This window comes from Diadema antillarum, unplaced genomic scaffold, assembly GCF_040938485.1.
Source record: "Diadema antillarum isolate AM-2024a unplaced genomic scaffold, OU_Dant_1.0 seq00001230_RagTag, whole genome shotgun sequence".
NCBI classification, from domain to species: Eukaryota; Metazoa; Echinodermata; class Echinoidea; order Diadematoida; family Diadematidae; genus Diadema; species Diadema antillarum.
In genome coordinates, this window is record NW_027272018.1 from 148268 (window position 1) to 164782 (window position 16515).

General features: G+C 38.6%; 1 protein-coding gene across 3 annotated transcripts in view; it reads left to right on the top strand.

Annotated features, from left to right (window-relative positions):
- Window positions 1–10727: 10727 nt before the first annotated feature.
- Window positions 10728–16515, top strand: part of LOC139745036 (exocyst complex component 6B-like) — a 44923-nt gene continuing 39135 nt past the window's right edge. For 2 of the 3 annotated variants that reach the window (XM_071655448.1, XM_071655446.1), the window contains exon 1: window positions 10728–10867. In XM_071655448.1, coding sequence (XP_071511549.1) covers window positions 10728–10867 — 140 coding nt within the window. Of the gene's footprint in view, window positions 10868–11561; window positions 11688–16515 lie in introns of those variants that run through there. The other variant, XM_071655447.1, reaches the window with a different exon arrangement.

Genomic DNA, 16515 nt, shown 5'->3' on the forward strand with positions numbered 1-16515 from the left:
GGTTTGTGCAACATGGAAGTATAGGGAAATGAAAGCCAAAGTACGCACAAACATATTAGGATATCTGAGCAAGAATGTGTGATAGTAGAGATATCATTGCTAACAGGTATCATTATTAGAGGCAATGAAGATTTTGTGTATACATGTTTGATAGTTCTATTTTAATTATAGAAGATTTAAAGCTTATGCATTTGAAGATGATGTATTAAGTAAGCTATAAGGCCTTTACTAGTATTACGAATGCCAACAAAGCAAAAGTTGGTTGTTAAAAGGCTTGGGAGATGATTATGAAGTTGTTTCTTTTCAGAACAAGGAAAAAAAAGGAATAGTGTAATGAATGATGCATATATGCTGTTGGTATTGATGTCTATCAGTCTCTCTTTTTGAACATATGCATATTGATATACACTGTGAATAGTATGTTGGTTGATTGAATAGCATGTTTCATAAATTTCTTGTAGGATATAATTTTGATATCCCAATTATATCTTAAGGTGGGGGATATTGTCAGGAGAGAAATTTATTTTTGATTTTGCTAGTGAAGTGAAATCGAATTTGTTTGAGTTTGCAAAAGATTTAGAGCTTTAAAGTTGTCCTAGAAAGCCACTAGGTCAAACTGTAAGAGATTGACTGTCTGGAAATTTATATTAAATGAGACAAAGTAAAAGTTAAAGAATAAACTGGCATAGCAACAGCATGTCTAGATCAGTCAAAGTCAGACAGGGCAGTCACATGAAATGAGACAAAGCAAAAGTTAAAGAAATAGCATGGCAACAGCATCCCCGGTTTGCAATATTATGTATTAACTCAGACTATAGAAATTGAGTGAATAGAGGTGTTATGTAATAGCTCCCATCCAGGTGGTGGCTAGGAATGTTCTTTAGCTCAGTCGAGACTCAGCTATGTCAGTGTCACTAGGGTGTTGGTTGTAGTTTATTGTTCACAAGTTCATGAGTAAAGATGTTATGTAACAGCAGTCTAGACGATGGCCAGACATATTGTGTAGAGTTTCAATAGGGCTATATTTAAGCATGATGATTGGATGATCCTTTTTGTGTAGAAAAGGCATGAAAAAGCAAGTGTATGGGAGTGTAAGGGACTTTAGTGTTAATCTCTATGGTTAGGGAAGCTAATAAAAAGCTCAGTAATGTAGAGGATCGAGGAGAAACACTTTAATCAGACATCCAGCATAGATCTCCGCTTAGGCAGCAGTCGTTCTTCTGGGGGTTTTCTACGTCGGTGAGATGCGAGCTCCAGCTGCCGATAAAACTGAACTCGGACAGTTATGATCCGAACTTTGGAACGGAGCTCAATCTCCATTTGCCTGCTCGCCGTCGTTTGAGCTCGGGCATCGCAGATCAAGGCATGAGTCTGCGTGGTAGCAGGGACTAGTGAAGGCCGAGGAGCTGAAAGGACCGCCGATAGGGTAGCGTCTAGCTGAGTGGCCAAGTCAAGGGGTGCTTCCAAGAGACAAGCCAAGCGACTGTGCCGAGGTCGACGACGAGGGTATCGGACATCGATGACGACTGAGCCAAGCTGAGGGGATCACCAGTTCAGGTCATCCAAGACAACCTAAGTTATGTATTTGTGATTTGTTTCATATTATATTTTATGCTCAATGTATTGTTATGAACGAGAAAGCTGCAAAGATTTGAAAGATTAAACTCGAACATAACTGTATACGAACAGTTTGAATTTCCATTATTTTGGTGTCAGAGTAGCAGAGAGAAAAAAAAAAAGTCACTCACGTGACATTTACATTATGCATAACGGGCATAATAGAGAGCATCAACAACACGGCGTGACACCACTGATCTCCCCAGTGCGTGACACCAACAAGGGCCCTGTTGCATAAAACCCTTACCGCTGGACTTACCGCTCCTTTCTAGCGGTAAGTCTTCAAATTAGCGGTAAATTTTAGCAACGGCGTAGCCAGGATTTCATCTTAGGGGGGGCGGTTAGTCTGCGAGCGGAGCGAGCGAGGGGGGGGGGGAGGGTGTGGGAGGGGGGTGTCCCCCCTGCCCACTGGCGTAGCCAGGGGGGGGGGGGGGCGATGGGGGCGGTCGCCCCCCCCCCCCTAAGATTTGGACCGGGGATTTGGGAGGCGGAAAAAAAAAATGCGTGTATATTGTATGCATGCACATGAAGCGGGTCTCCTTTTGAACCTTTCATCAAATAAGATATTTTTTGAATATTTCACTCAAAGTGTGCACCAGATCGTTGAATTTCAATTCCAAATATGCAAAATTTCTCGTGCTTTCTCGTACCCTCCCCCTCTGTGCCTCTTTCCCTAGCTTAGTACACTTTTTAGATTAAAAAAAATGAATAATTCTGAGTGCACAAGACTTATCACTTATATTCCGAAAAACTCGAGGTTCCCTCATGTATAAGGGGAATTTCCCCTTTTAATCGACCCTTTCCTCCCTCAGTCCCCCCGCCCCATCAGTTTTTTTTTTTTTTTTTTTTTGATTTCCCAAATGTTGGTTCCATCAAATATGCGTATACGAGATATCTCAATTTCAACCTTAAAAAGGCAAAAGCTCCATCGGAAGAGAAGGGTGGAGATAACACTCGCCCACGCCTTCTCCCTGCTCGCCCGCCCCTCCCCCCCCCTTCCGCCATGCATAGAAAAAGACTGTGGCTATACCCAGATCGCTTTATTTCAATTCTAAAAACGCAAAAACTCCGCGAGCGGGAGGGGGAATCCCCCTTCCCCTAAGCTCTACCTCACTAGACTTTTTACATACAGATGGTGTACATTCGGAATAAGAGCTAAATTCCGTGATTTCACTTCGATGAAAAAGTATTGCACCAAAAATTTACACATGATCGCTGAATTTCAGGTCTGAAAACGCAAAATCACCTTCGTGTGGGAGGGGATATGCCCCTATCTACACCCTGTGCTTTTTCTGTTTGATTGCTGAACAGACAGCGTCCATGATATTCAGTGTAAGAATTGTTTAATACAAGAAGATTATTTAAATGATACACTGTACCATTTTATAGGCAAATTGTTCAATAATAATCTACACTAAAATATACTGCAACCTTAAACAAGTGGGACTGTTTCACGTCGATAAAACGCGCAAAAACATGCATCGAATTGCACCATTTGCAACATCAAAATGCAAAAAGTTCTCACCATGGGAGGGGGGAAACCGTCCCACTTGTTTAAGGTAGCAGTATATTTTAGTGTAGATTATTTTTGAACAATTTGCCTATAAAATGGTATAAGTTAAATACACTTCTTGTATTAATTCTTTTCACTGAATATCATGAACGCGACTGAACCCGAGCGAGCGGAGCGAGTGAAGGGGGAGGGGAGGGTGTGGGAGGGGGTGGTGAGAACTTTTTGCATTTTGATGTTGCAAATGGTGCAATTTGATGCATGTTTTTGCGTATTTTAACGAGTTGAAACAGTCCCACTTGTTTAAGGTTGCAGTATATTTTGATGTAGATTATCATTGAACAATTTGCCTATATAATGGTATAATTTAAATACACTTGTGGTATTAATTCTTTTCACTGAATATCATGAAGGCGACTGAACCCGGGCGAGCGGAGCGAGCGAGGGGGGGGGGGGGGAGGGGAGGGGGTGTCCCCCCTCCCACGGTGAGAACTTTTTGCATTTTGATGTTGCAAATGGTGCAATTTGATGCATGTTTTTGCGCGTTTTATCGACGTGAAACAATCCCACTTGTTTAAGGTACATATTTTGATGTCGATTATCATTGAACAATTTGTCTATAAAATGCTATCATTTAAATACGCTTCTTGTATTAATTGTTTTCACTGAATATCATGAACGCGACTGAACCCGAGAGAGCGGAGAGAGCGAAGGGGGAGGGGAGGGGGTGTTCCCCCTCCCACGGTGAGAACTTTTTGCATTTTGATGTTGCAAATGGTGCAATTTGATGCATGTTTTTGCGTGTTTTAACGAGTTGAAACAGTCCCACTTGTTTAAAGTTGCAGTATATTTTAGTGTAGATTATTATTGAACAATTTGCCTATCATTTAAATAATCTTCTTGTATTAATTCTTACACTGAATATCATGAACACTGTCTGTTCAGCAGTCAAACAGAAAAATCATGCACACGAGGGTGTAGATAGGCGCATATCCCCTCCCATCACACGAAGGTGATTTTGCGTTTTCAGACCTGAAATTCAGCGATCTGTTGCAAATTTTTGGTGCAAAATACTTTTTCATCGAAGTGATAAAATCACGGAATTTAGCTCTTATTCCGAATGTGCACCATCTGTGTGTATATGTATAAAGTCTAGTGAGGTAGAGCTTAGGGGAAGGGGGATTCCTCCTCCCGCTCGCGGAGCTTTTGCGTTTTTAGAATTGAAATAAAGCGATCTGGGTATAGCCACAGTCTACTTCTATGCATGGCGGAAGGGGGGGGGGGAGGGGCGGGCGAGCAGGGAGAAGGCGTGGGCGAGTGTTATCCCACCCTTAACCACCCTTCCCCACCCTTGGAGCTTTTGCCTTTTTAAGGTTGAAATTGAGATATCTCGTCTACGCATATTTGATGGAGTCAACATTTGGGAAATGACACACACACACACACACACACACACACACAAACTGATTGGGGGGACTGAGGGAGGAAAGTGTCGATTAAAAGGGGAAATTCCCCTTATACATGAGGGAACCTTGAGTTTTCGGAATATAAGTGATAAGGCTTGTGCACTCAGAATTATTCATTTTTTTGTGTAAATATAAAAAGTGTACTAAGCTAGGGAAAGAGGCACAGAGGGGGAGGGTTTGGGAGGGGGTATCCCCCTCCCAAGCACGAGAAATTTTGCATATTTTGAATTGAAATTCAACGATCTGGTGCACACTTTGAGTGAAATATTCAAAAAAATATCTTATTTGATGAAAGGTTGCAAAGGAGACCCGCTTCATGTGCATGCATACAGTATACACGCATTTTTTTTTCCGCCTCCCAAATCCCCGGTCCAAATCTTAGGGGGGGGGGGGGGCGATCGCCCCCATCGCCCCCCCCCCCCCCCCCTGGCTACGCCAGTGAATTTTAGAATCCTTGATGCTGATTGGCTGTGATGCCTAATTTTAATGGTAGTTATCATTGAAATTCAACGGTAAGTTTCATGCAACGGGCCGCGCCCCTGAAGTGAATAGTCATCTCCTGACGCAGAGGGCGCATTGCCCATCAATCCGACGTTGTGAGGATGATTTCGTGCATGGTTAGTAATCATCTCAAATGCAGAAAATACAAGAAGTACACATTTGTAAATTTGAGGAAATCAGACAATCCGTTCATAAGATATCAATCTTTCAATGTTTTGGTGAAATCAATGCAATCTGAATGGAACTGTAATTGTCGATACTGCAGCTTATCCAACAGACCAATTTACATATACCACGTAATATTCATTATGTAAATATTCATGAAAATACTTCTTTCTAACAACACTACAGGATAAGTTTTAAATGGATTGTTCAACGTAAATTTGCTGAAACAAAATTGTAACAATAATTCATTCAGAGTCTGGTTTCCATTTGCAATTGAGATAATTATCATGTAATGATCTACAGGGAAAACAGTGAATGGAGAACTTTTTGGTTTGATCATCTTAATGATAGTTGCCTCCTAACAAAAAAAAAAAAAAAAGATCTATGAATTTTAATCAATATTCTGCAGCGTTAAACACTTTAATTTTAGACTGCCTTCCACCGGGTGAATGTGATAGGAAAAAATCCGTAATTTGTGGAATCTCTGTGGAATGATTGCATCTTATTAGTGAGCTTGTTTGCTAATTTATTATTTGCGTTCTGTGACATCATTATCATCACTATCAGAACTATGAAACTGCAGCTCACGTTGAGACCATAATTCAGTTCCATACACATGTAAATACTCGCCTTCCTCTTTATGCGTCATATCCATGCGTTATAGCTTTTTGTTTGTTTTCTGTTTCTTTGTAATTGTGTTGATTTATATCCTCTCCATAAATGTATTATAGCGGAGGTCAATTTATGAGCCTATTCATAGTTTCACTTTACGCAAGAGAAGAAAAAAGGTAATTTGTATACTATCAGGAGAGGCACCCAATATGTTGACTTTTAAATGCACTAATTAAGCGTCTGCAATGTAATGATTATTCATATAATGAATCCTTATAAATAGTGCTTCCCAGCATTATTCATACATCTGACAGCGACAAGGTGTCGATTAAAGCCTATAGAATTCGGCAATATTACAAGAAAAGTTTGTTCATGCATGCATTCAATGCAAAACAATAAATGAATAGCTTTCCCAAATGTTAACTGACGGACCATTCTGGTTACCTGCTCTATAACATATCCGACGCGAAAGTTCATTCTCTGGACATGAATTCCAAGCTTATGCATAAGGCCTATAAAAATGTCGCTTTGAAAACGGGTGAAGTGCCCGACCATTGCAACTGAGAAAAAAGAAATGTCATTTTTTTAAATCAATGTGCACGTGACCTAATTACTAAGTGGCTTATACCAGTTAATATTTCTTCTCATGAGCTTCGGTTAATTGTTCAAACACTGTAAAAATTAAACGGTTTTATTCATACATAGTCTTTGCTGTTCCCATATGTTAACCCACATATACAGTTTGTCTCAAAAACAGATTATCCGATTGGACTTTCCGCATTGAAAACTTTCACAATAATTACACAAATAGAAAGCCGTAAAGGAGAAAGAGCTCAATCCGGTCTTCCATGAGTTAATTCATATTCAAATTCAAATTCAAACTTTATTTTCACTTTTTATCAACAGAATGTACAAAGAAATTTGATAAATCTGACATGCGTGTCGTTGAGAATATTACATAGCCAGCCAGGGATAACAACATGTCCATGTCTACATGGTCAGTACAAAAAAGAAACATACAATCGTATTTATCACTCTGTGAAAAAAGTGGAGGTACCCACTCAAAAGACGATGCTTGTATCATGAGGGTACCTTTAAGGGAAGGGGGAAATAAGGGGGTGAAAAGCTTACAACTACAAAAGAGTGTGGGAGACTGGGGAAATCGGGAAAAGGAAAAAAGAAGAAAGCAAAAGTGTGAAAAAAGGGAACAGAAAATAGGGAGAAGAGGAAGAGGGAGAGAGAGAGAGAGAGGGGGGGGGGGGGGAACCCTACCTAAATCATTGATGCATACACCAAGGGTTTCTGTAAGATGAAGGTAATAACTTACAGTTTAATAGTTTGATATCTTTCTTTAATCATTCATTTTTACACTTTACCAACGTTTGCAAAACTCGGAAATCTTCTTCCTGATGATATATAATTATTCAATTTTATTTTGTTACTTGAAAATAAAAAGAAACAAGCATTAACTTTTTCGAAAGACACTTTTTTTTTGTGCGAGAACACAATGAACAACTTTATATTTGTAAGGTGGGAACACAATGGACAACGCATTTCCTTACAAGACTTGGAGGGAAATGACTTTTGACATGCTTTACAGAGATCTTCATTTCTATGTGATATAGTTTGATATCATGAAATTACATCTTAATGATTCACTATTCAATTCAATTCAATTCAATTCAATTCAATTCAATACAATTCAAAGTTTATTTCATTTTTCAACAAAGCATATAATTATATTACACTTCTTTTGACAACAGAGAATAAGGTAAACAGAACATTATGCAATGAAAAGACTGTACAATAATTGAGGACCTTAATATAGTAATTATGCATTGTAGAAAAAACCCCAGAAGTGGTCGGAATGAAGTACATGTATAACCTTGCTTAAAGTGCGAAAAATGGAGAGACCACTAAAAAGACAGAGCTTGTAGAATGTGGGCCCCTCTGGAAAAAAAAAAAAAAAACATCGATGGGAAGATTAATTGGAGCATCATAAATACAAAAGGAAAGAAGGAAGAAGAGGAAGAAATCTGGAAGCCCACCAAGAATTAGATTCACAGATGAATACACTTACTTTCATAATATTATAATCTATAGACGCGAACAAACATGAAACAAGACTAGACAACAAAGCAACTGCTGAAGAAAAGGCTGTACGGGACAAAACGGAATGGACAAGACTAACAAACGCGAACAAGCATGAAACAAGACTAGACAGCAAAACAACTACTGAAGAAAAGGCTGTACGGGACAAAACGGATTGGACAAGACTAACAGACAGAAGACAAAATAGCAAACAAAAACGCACAACGGAGACAGCGATCTTCGGCAGAAGCATGCCAAGAGAAAGAGATGATAGTTGTGAAAAAAAAACTCGTGATATTGTAATGCCCGAAAAGAGAAAGACAATGAAATAGAGGAACGTATCAACAGGAGTAACAGATGAAAATTCAACTCTTTGAGCAATAGCATAGATGACAACAGACATCCAAAGATTACAATCTATTCTACAAAGAGGAGAAAAAGTGAGTAAGTCAGTATGTGAGAAAGAAGACCAAATGGTTATAGTTCAGTGGTGCATAGTCATACGATTGCAATAGAAAGGACTTCAGTCTCCTCCTGAAAGAATATATGGATGGGGCGTTTTTTATATCATGATTCAAAAAATTCCAATAATTTGGGCCTGTATAAGTGTGTTCTTAGCAAGGATCGTTCGTAAAAGGGGTAAATGAAATTCATTGGAACGCCTTGTGGGATATTCATGAAATGACTGATTTTTTAGGAACATAGAATCAAAAATGGACGGAAGCAAATTGTTGCTATATTTGTACATAAATTGCCATAAATTATACTGAAACAGATTTTTAATCTTTAAGAGCTTGTTAGCTAAGAGGCAAACAACGTATTTGTATGAGAGCGTATTAACAGGGGAATGGCATATAACGCGGAGGGCTTTCTTTCGCAAGAGGGACACTCTTTCACGTAAATTCTGATGCGTGTTGCCCCAAACTAAAACTCCATAGTTCAAATGAGGCAATATTAAAGGGATGGTACAGTATTGGTGGAGATGAAAATTGTGCTTTTAACTTTTTGCGAGATACCAAGAAAACACTTATGACATAGTACAGAGCATACCATTTTAAGAGGAATTCAAAGTTTGTTTCATGAAAATCGGGTTTGGAATGACTTGAAACATCCAAAAACAAAGTAAAACAAAGCGATCGTAATAAAGTGTGGGTCCCACACTTTATTAGAATCGCTTTTTTTTGATATCTCAGCCTTTTCAAAACCAATTTTCATCAAATAAACGTTGAATTCCTCATAGAATTACATGCTCTTTCATATTTCACCAAAAAAGTTAGAAACACGAAATTAGGTCTCAACCAAAACTGTACGATCCCTTTAACGACGAATATAACATAAGTAATGTTTTTTGTTGAATATGAAATTTCACTCTATTTATAACACCTATGTTACGCGATATTATGTTACATTTCTAAAGTTGTCGTTGCAGAAAGTCCGGTTGTATTTTTTGACATAGTATTATGGTACAGTTTAAGAGTCTACAAATCCTATAAACTACCTTTAGGTAGATATTTTGTGAGTACTTTGATGCATTGAGCAAGAGCACTGATTTATTTCATTAACTACACACTTATATAGTACTTACAATCATCCATCGTTATTTCATACTAAATTTCGTGTTTTCGTTGAATATCCCGAAATAAGCAAAAACAATGAACAATCGCCATTACTCTTGTATTTGTTTTAACAGGAACAACACATTCAGCAATTGCTGCTAAATCAAATTACTTTTCATCGAAAGATTTGCATACTTTCTTTGCGCTTATGCCGTGAACACTTCAATGTTTATGGTGACATTCCAAATCCATACTGATCCCATGGTTGTTTATAACGTGACCAGAAATCTTGTCTGATACTTGCCAATCTACGTTCAAATGAATTCAGTATCATAGCAACACCTTCATTACTACATAATTATTATAGGTTCACATGGAACCAACCAACCAACCAACCAACCAACCAACCAACCAACCAACCAACCAAACAAACAAATAAACAAACAAACAAACATCAAAGCATAACAACAACAACAACAACAAATCATTGGTCAATGAGCTGGCGGAATGGATGGCGGAATATCATGAGCATTTTTGGGTATAGTAATGCAAATATTTTTGTTTGTATTAAATAATATGCTCTTTTCCAAGCTTTCCTTGGAGTACAACAGGACCGTCAAATGATCCGATCATTATGCCGACATAATGAGATATTTCATTTTGTTTTGCATATCAAATATTAAAGTATACATTGCATTTTTTCGATTTTCAAATGACAATAGTGAATGCGCCAGCAGGAAACACAAGACGAGCAAATAACGAAACTTTTTTTTTTTTAAGGCAATAACAATTTTTGGCGTAATACAGAAAAATAACAAACAAACAAACATTATGAACATTATTCTCCCATGTGTTTATCGACATGTTAAAGATATTCCCTCAGTAGATCTGAGGGAATGCCACCATCTGTTACACCGCAAGTGGCGTTTTGCCCTGTTTTTATGGTTGACTAATCTTTTGTTCGGTGGAATTCGAGAGAGAGGGAAATCTCTCTTATGTGTCTATATACCTCCGTCCATGGGATCTGTGATTGCTGGCTACACGTACCAGTAGGTCTTTTGTGCCCTTTTCCTCGCGATTCCGATAGCGTTCTTGTGTAAATATAAACTCTCTTTACGGAATGCAAACACGGCTCGGCTGCCAAAGGGTACACAAAGAGGTGTGTCTTCGTTGTTGGTGTAAGGTTTTCTGGCGGCAGCCATGGCCACGATGGCGGAAGAGCGATGGAGAAAAGTGGGCCTGGCCGTGTCATTTGCGACCATGGTGAGCGTCGATGCGGCAGCAACTCATACTCAGACTGTCATCCAGGATATCGAGAACTCGGATGAGTTGATAGCTCCGATCATAAGGTATATACAGTCGTATAGATGCCTCCACCTTCTACTACCATTATGTAATGCTACATAGCCTATACTATGTCTCATACACGCTTAAATAAAACCGAACGTTTTTCTGTTTTTATTGCTCTACTTATACTGAAACAATGTCTGAAATGTGTATCATCTTTCCTTTTCGTTTCTAATTGTTTTATGTGTGTTTGTTTACAGGTGCATACCAATTTTGTTTTATATGTTTTTGTGTAACCAACAAGTGGTTCCGCTGGCGCCACTGAAATGCACGCGTACCAATCAGCCCTGCAGTGATTTGAGTATAATGCGTGTGTATTACACACTCGAAATTCGTTTTTGTGTTATGAATCTTACACTGAGACATGATACATCATCAATCTTCAAAGTAACTTTATTTCTTGAAACTAACATTTGGCAAGAAGCAAAGTTCAAGTTTCCATCTGCCGCTGGCTGATGAACGGGGAGCTCTCATAGGTCCTACCCCTTTCCCCTAACCTTATGAATAAATGATGAGTTTTCTACGGGTCATTTCGAAATTCTGTGTGGGGTTATTGCTGTTCACGCACAAATCGTACGAGAAATCCGCGAGGGGTTCTCCTGAGTAATATCGGCCATGTATACAGGCGGGGTTCGGTGGTACCCGTACGTAGACGTAAAGAGGCGTAGTGTACGCTGGCTAGCTGGCTACCGCTGCTGTGTGTATGATGGCTGGCGGAGACCAAAGGATGAAAGGCTCGCTGGAGGAGCCGAAACAAGACTTCGAGCGGCTTATTCGCATCATCGAAGACTCTGATTCGACTTCAGTCGGCCAGATTTTCAGGTTTAAGTCCTTCCTGTCGTTGAAGAGTGTGTGGTAAAATGAACCAAGGCAGCGGAAGTGCTGGATAAATTTCTGACTCAGTGCCGCCTGATGAGAGTATGTGTGTGTGGGTCTAAGGATTATCGCAAGCTGTGATCGTGCGATATACAGGAGCGTGGGCTCTGTATGTTTGAGAGAATGTGTGTAAGGCAGAAAAATCATTAGATTCAACTCGCTGGGGTACACGAGCAATATGCTGTTTAGCCAAACTGCGGTATACAGCACAGCTGCTGCATTGTTAGTCCGGTATGTACGAAATGATGGCGTATATAATTATTCATTATTCTGATGGGAATCTTCATTGGGCTAGACTCAATCGTGTAGCAATTACAGTATAGACCCTGTTCGTCAGTGCACTTTCACCTACGATACATCCACGACCACGGCTGTGCCACTGCACACTGGTGCAATACACTGTCAGATTCGATATCAAGTGCTAAAGCCAATGAATTAATGAGCCAGTTTGGTCAAGGGTCAGAATCCAAATTTGCATTGCATGGCTTTGCTTGATGTGACTGTAGCATGATCTGATGTGAATTGTGTTTTTTCTTCTGCCAAGATCGAAGCTCACATTGAAATGTTTGCCAGATGTTTTTCTATATCATGCATTTTTTTTTTCTCAGGAGTCTGTGACACTATCATTCAGAATCATACCAGCTGTTTTCCTGATTTGCGATCAACCTACAATTTAACACCAATTGCTCAGCCTTGCTGTTATTTTTTTCTCCCCTGATTCGATAGAAAGTCATGTCCAAGATATGAATTAATTTCTGTGATTTATTAACTGTACACAGCCCTGTCTCCGTACGTACATTGTACTTCACACCGCGTCTGGTCGGGCTAGTGATTTGATTGTGTCATTTGATAGAGCCAGATGTCTGCTCGCCAGACTGACTGTCAAAACAGTAATTGATCTTGTAGCGTATGTTGTATAATGCAGTAATATGCTACATCAATATATTCATTGTGGAAGAAAATCTGACGCTGAATCCCTCTGGAGATCTGTCTAATCCCTATATCACCAAAGAGCCTAATGCTCTAATAGCAGATAAACTTGTGAGGATTTATTCTTGTGCAAGTCTAACCAAGCTCTGTGTTTACACAAGGTCATTCACAAAGCATGACAAAGTGGTATGGGTAAGATGATATTTTGATAGTCTGAGAAGTTCTCTGACTTAGTTACAAGAAACAATCAAGATGGATGGCCATGATGTTTGAGTAAACAAGATCAATCTGGAATTCAAATCAGGCATAGGGCCAGAAAGTTTCCTCTAACAATATCTAACATGCTAGCCACGCTGATATAGGCCAAGCCAAGAATTTTACACTTGTCGTGCCATATTGAAATTGGCCAAGCCAAGAATTATACACTTGTTGTGCAGTTGTCTGCCTTTTCTGTCAGCACGCACTGAATACTCATTCAAATTGCCACTCTTACAAAGTGAGGACTGTGGACTTATGATCTTGCTGTCGACAAAGATGCTGTAATCAGGACAGCTCGGACAAATATACAACTTTTCTCATTATACATTGTAAACTGGTAAAGCATCCCCACCTCAAGAATGAGCCTGTACCGCAAGTCTGCAATCGGTCATATGTGGCGTGCAAAGATCGATCAAATAGTTACTCAGCGTGAAATTTTCAAAAGCGGTCCAAAAATGATTGCTGATCTCAGGTATTGGATATCATGTGCTTTTAAACATGTCACACATCCAGAGTATGTGCTTCGGGCAGAGGAGTGGATATTCATACAAACCATTCGCAGGTATGAGGACTCCTGTGTAGTAGAAGCCCATGTGAAATAGATTTCCAGCTGAAGTACAATGTTTTGTAGTTTAGTATTTGTTTGGTTCAGCTTTTGGATGAATTTGCCTTTGAAGATATTGGATGCTGATGATGTTATTTTCATTCATAGTTATAGGTATACATTATGCAGGTATAAAGGTTTAATGTACAGATAAAAGTGACAAATGCTGAAGTTCCCCCCCCCCCCCCCCCCCGACAATAAGAGAAGTATCAATGTGTATTGTTGACCTTTCCAGAATCATGGAGGTAGAAAAGAGAACGTTCTACCTCCATGCCAGAATTGTCCAGACAATAAGTCTTGACATCTTGCCATTATCCTTCCTTTTTTTCTGCTGCTCTTATGAAATTACATTGGATGTTATCTTCAAAAAGTATGATTTTGATATGATGTTAAACATGTTTTTGTTTGTTTGTTTTTTCCGCAAATTTATCTATGAGATCTCCACTCAAAGAAAGCATTACTATACTAGAGTGATGATAACAATGTTCGAGCAGTAGAAATAGGGATTTGTATTTCATGAAGAATGTGGTTGTTGAAATAATCTCTAACTTGTATGTGGAGAGAGTGAAGCAAAAAATCTACTGAGGTACTGGAGAAACCAGCTGTAAGCTTTGCATGTTTGTACGACTGGTAAATCTGATATGAGGGTACAAGATGTCATGATGTATCACATTTTATCGAGAATGATAGTGAGTCTGCATTCTGGAAGATTTTAAGAATATTATGAATTCAGTTGTTTGCAAATTGCAAATTTGGTTCACTCTTGGCACATCTTTAACTGAGTGATAGAAGTGCATTTCCAGTGGAAATGCTTTAACAATGATTTTAGACTTGTATACCTTCCTTACTCTTTCATAAGAAAATTTACTGTAGTAGGTGATAAGACTAAAAAAGGAGGGAAAACTCAAATGGCATTTGATCTGTTCTAATAAAAACAGAAAATATTGAAATAGGCAAAACTTGTTTGAACTCAGTATTTACTCACACAAAAAAAGTGCTTGCATCAGTTTTGTTGTCGTATTTCAGGCAGATTTTGATATCAGTAGGTTTTAGATGGTTCAATCTTGACTCTGTTTAATTATGAGGATATGTTAATACACCTGTAGGTCCAGCAACAGATGATGCCAGGACCAAACACAAGTTAAAGGTACTGTTAGATAAAGTACAAATGTAACCATTATAGAATTTAGATCTTAAAGGTCCTGTTTACCTTTTGGAGCAGTGATTTAAAAAATGTTCAAGATATCACTTTTGATGCATGTGTATCACATAGGTCAGTTGTATGTATATCACAAAACATCCTATCATATGAAATTTTTGCGATAAAGCCTAAAATATAAGGAGATATCACTATTTTTCTCATTAAACCATAACTGTAGATGGTTTAGTCTGGATACGTTTTTATTATAACTACAGTGTATTGTTCACATTTGTATATTTAACAATACTTAAAGGGATGGTACAGTATTGTGGAGATGAGAATTGGGCTGTTAACTTTTTGCGAGATAATAAGAAAACATGTATTATATAGTACAGAGCATACCAGTTTATTAAAGAGGAATTCAAAGTTGATTTGATGAAAATCGGGTTTGGAATAACTGAAACATCCAAAAAAGTAAAACAAAGTGATCGTAATAAAGTGTGGGTCCCACACTTTATTAGAATCGCTCTTTTTTGGATATCTCAGCCATTTCAAAACCAATTTTCATCAAATAAACGTTGAATTCCTCATAGAATTACATGCTCTTTCATATTTTATAAGAGGTTTCTCATTATCTCACCAAAAAATGTTAGAAACCTGAGATTAGGTCGCAACCAGAACTGTACAATCCCTTTAACATCGATTATACTGGTTCAAATTTTTACATTGGTTGTTTCTATCCCTAACTCACATTTTAGAACTATTTGAAAGCACTAATGCTGGGTTTTTGTTTCATCTGCAAATCGTAAATTATGCCTTTAACACCAGAGCACAATACAATTGATTCACAAGTACTGGACTTCATTCCTGTATGTATCAGCCACACATTACATGTATCTACTTACTGGTATGTACTGTTAAAGTGAAACTCTGTGCAAGATTTGTATAAAAATGGGAATTTTGCCCAATGAGGCAGTTTTTGTTTTTATTTCATCGATGAACAACAGGGCAGCATGTCATGAAACTTGTCAGTCACCGACAATTGTTTTCAGCTTCTGAAATCCTTGCATATGACTGGCTGAGAGCAAATTTGTCAGTGAAAATCACCGACAAAACACTTGATGAAATGCCCCCCCCCCCCCGATCTGTGAAAATGTATGGTATGGGAGATGAGCATGTGATGAGCATGTCAAATGTCAGTAATTTTAGCATGACACCTTGTGAATTCAAATGGCTGTATTGTGTATTTTGCTACAAAGCAACAAATAATTACCTGGTAGCTAGTAATCTTGCACTTCGTTCCAAGCTGAATCAGAATGGTATTGTGATAGAAAGCTGGATGATAGGCATAATATTAAAATTGATGATATTTGACAAACACCGATCATGATATTTCACTGACCCATTTTTACATTCCAATTTTGTGAATCAAAGTTAGTGTGGCTTGTAGCGACAGTATAGGCAGTGTTAAATGTGTTTGTGTGTTGGGTGGGGGGGGGGGATAAATAGGGAGGAAATGTTTCTGGAAAGAACAATGTACATGTAATACTTGATATTCAAACATTGTAATGCAAAGACTGTTTCATGGTCTTTGGAAGGTGTGGTGAGTGATAAACATCTGTGGTAGAGCAATTTATTTGAGTGTTGCACAGTAATGACTCTAGAGTGAGAGTTGAGACAGGTTTGCAATTCAGTATTTCTGTCATTTGGTTCAGAGCCACGTACACATGATTGTATGCAGTGTGTGTGTGTGTGTGTGTGTGTTTTGTTTTATTCAATGCATTTGTTTGATGAAAGTGAGAGTGTTTAGGAAGCATTAATTAGGAAGTGGCACCCAGACA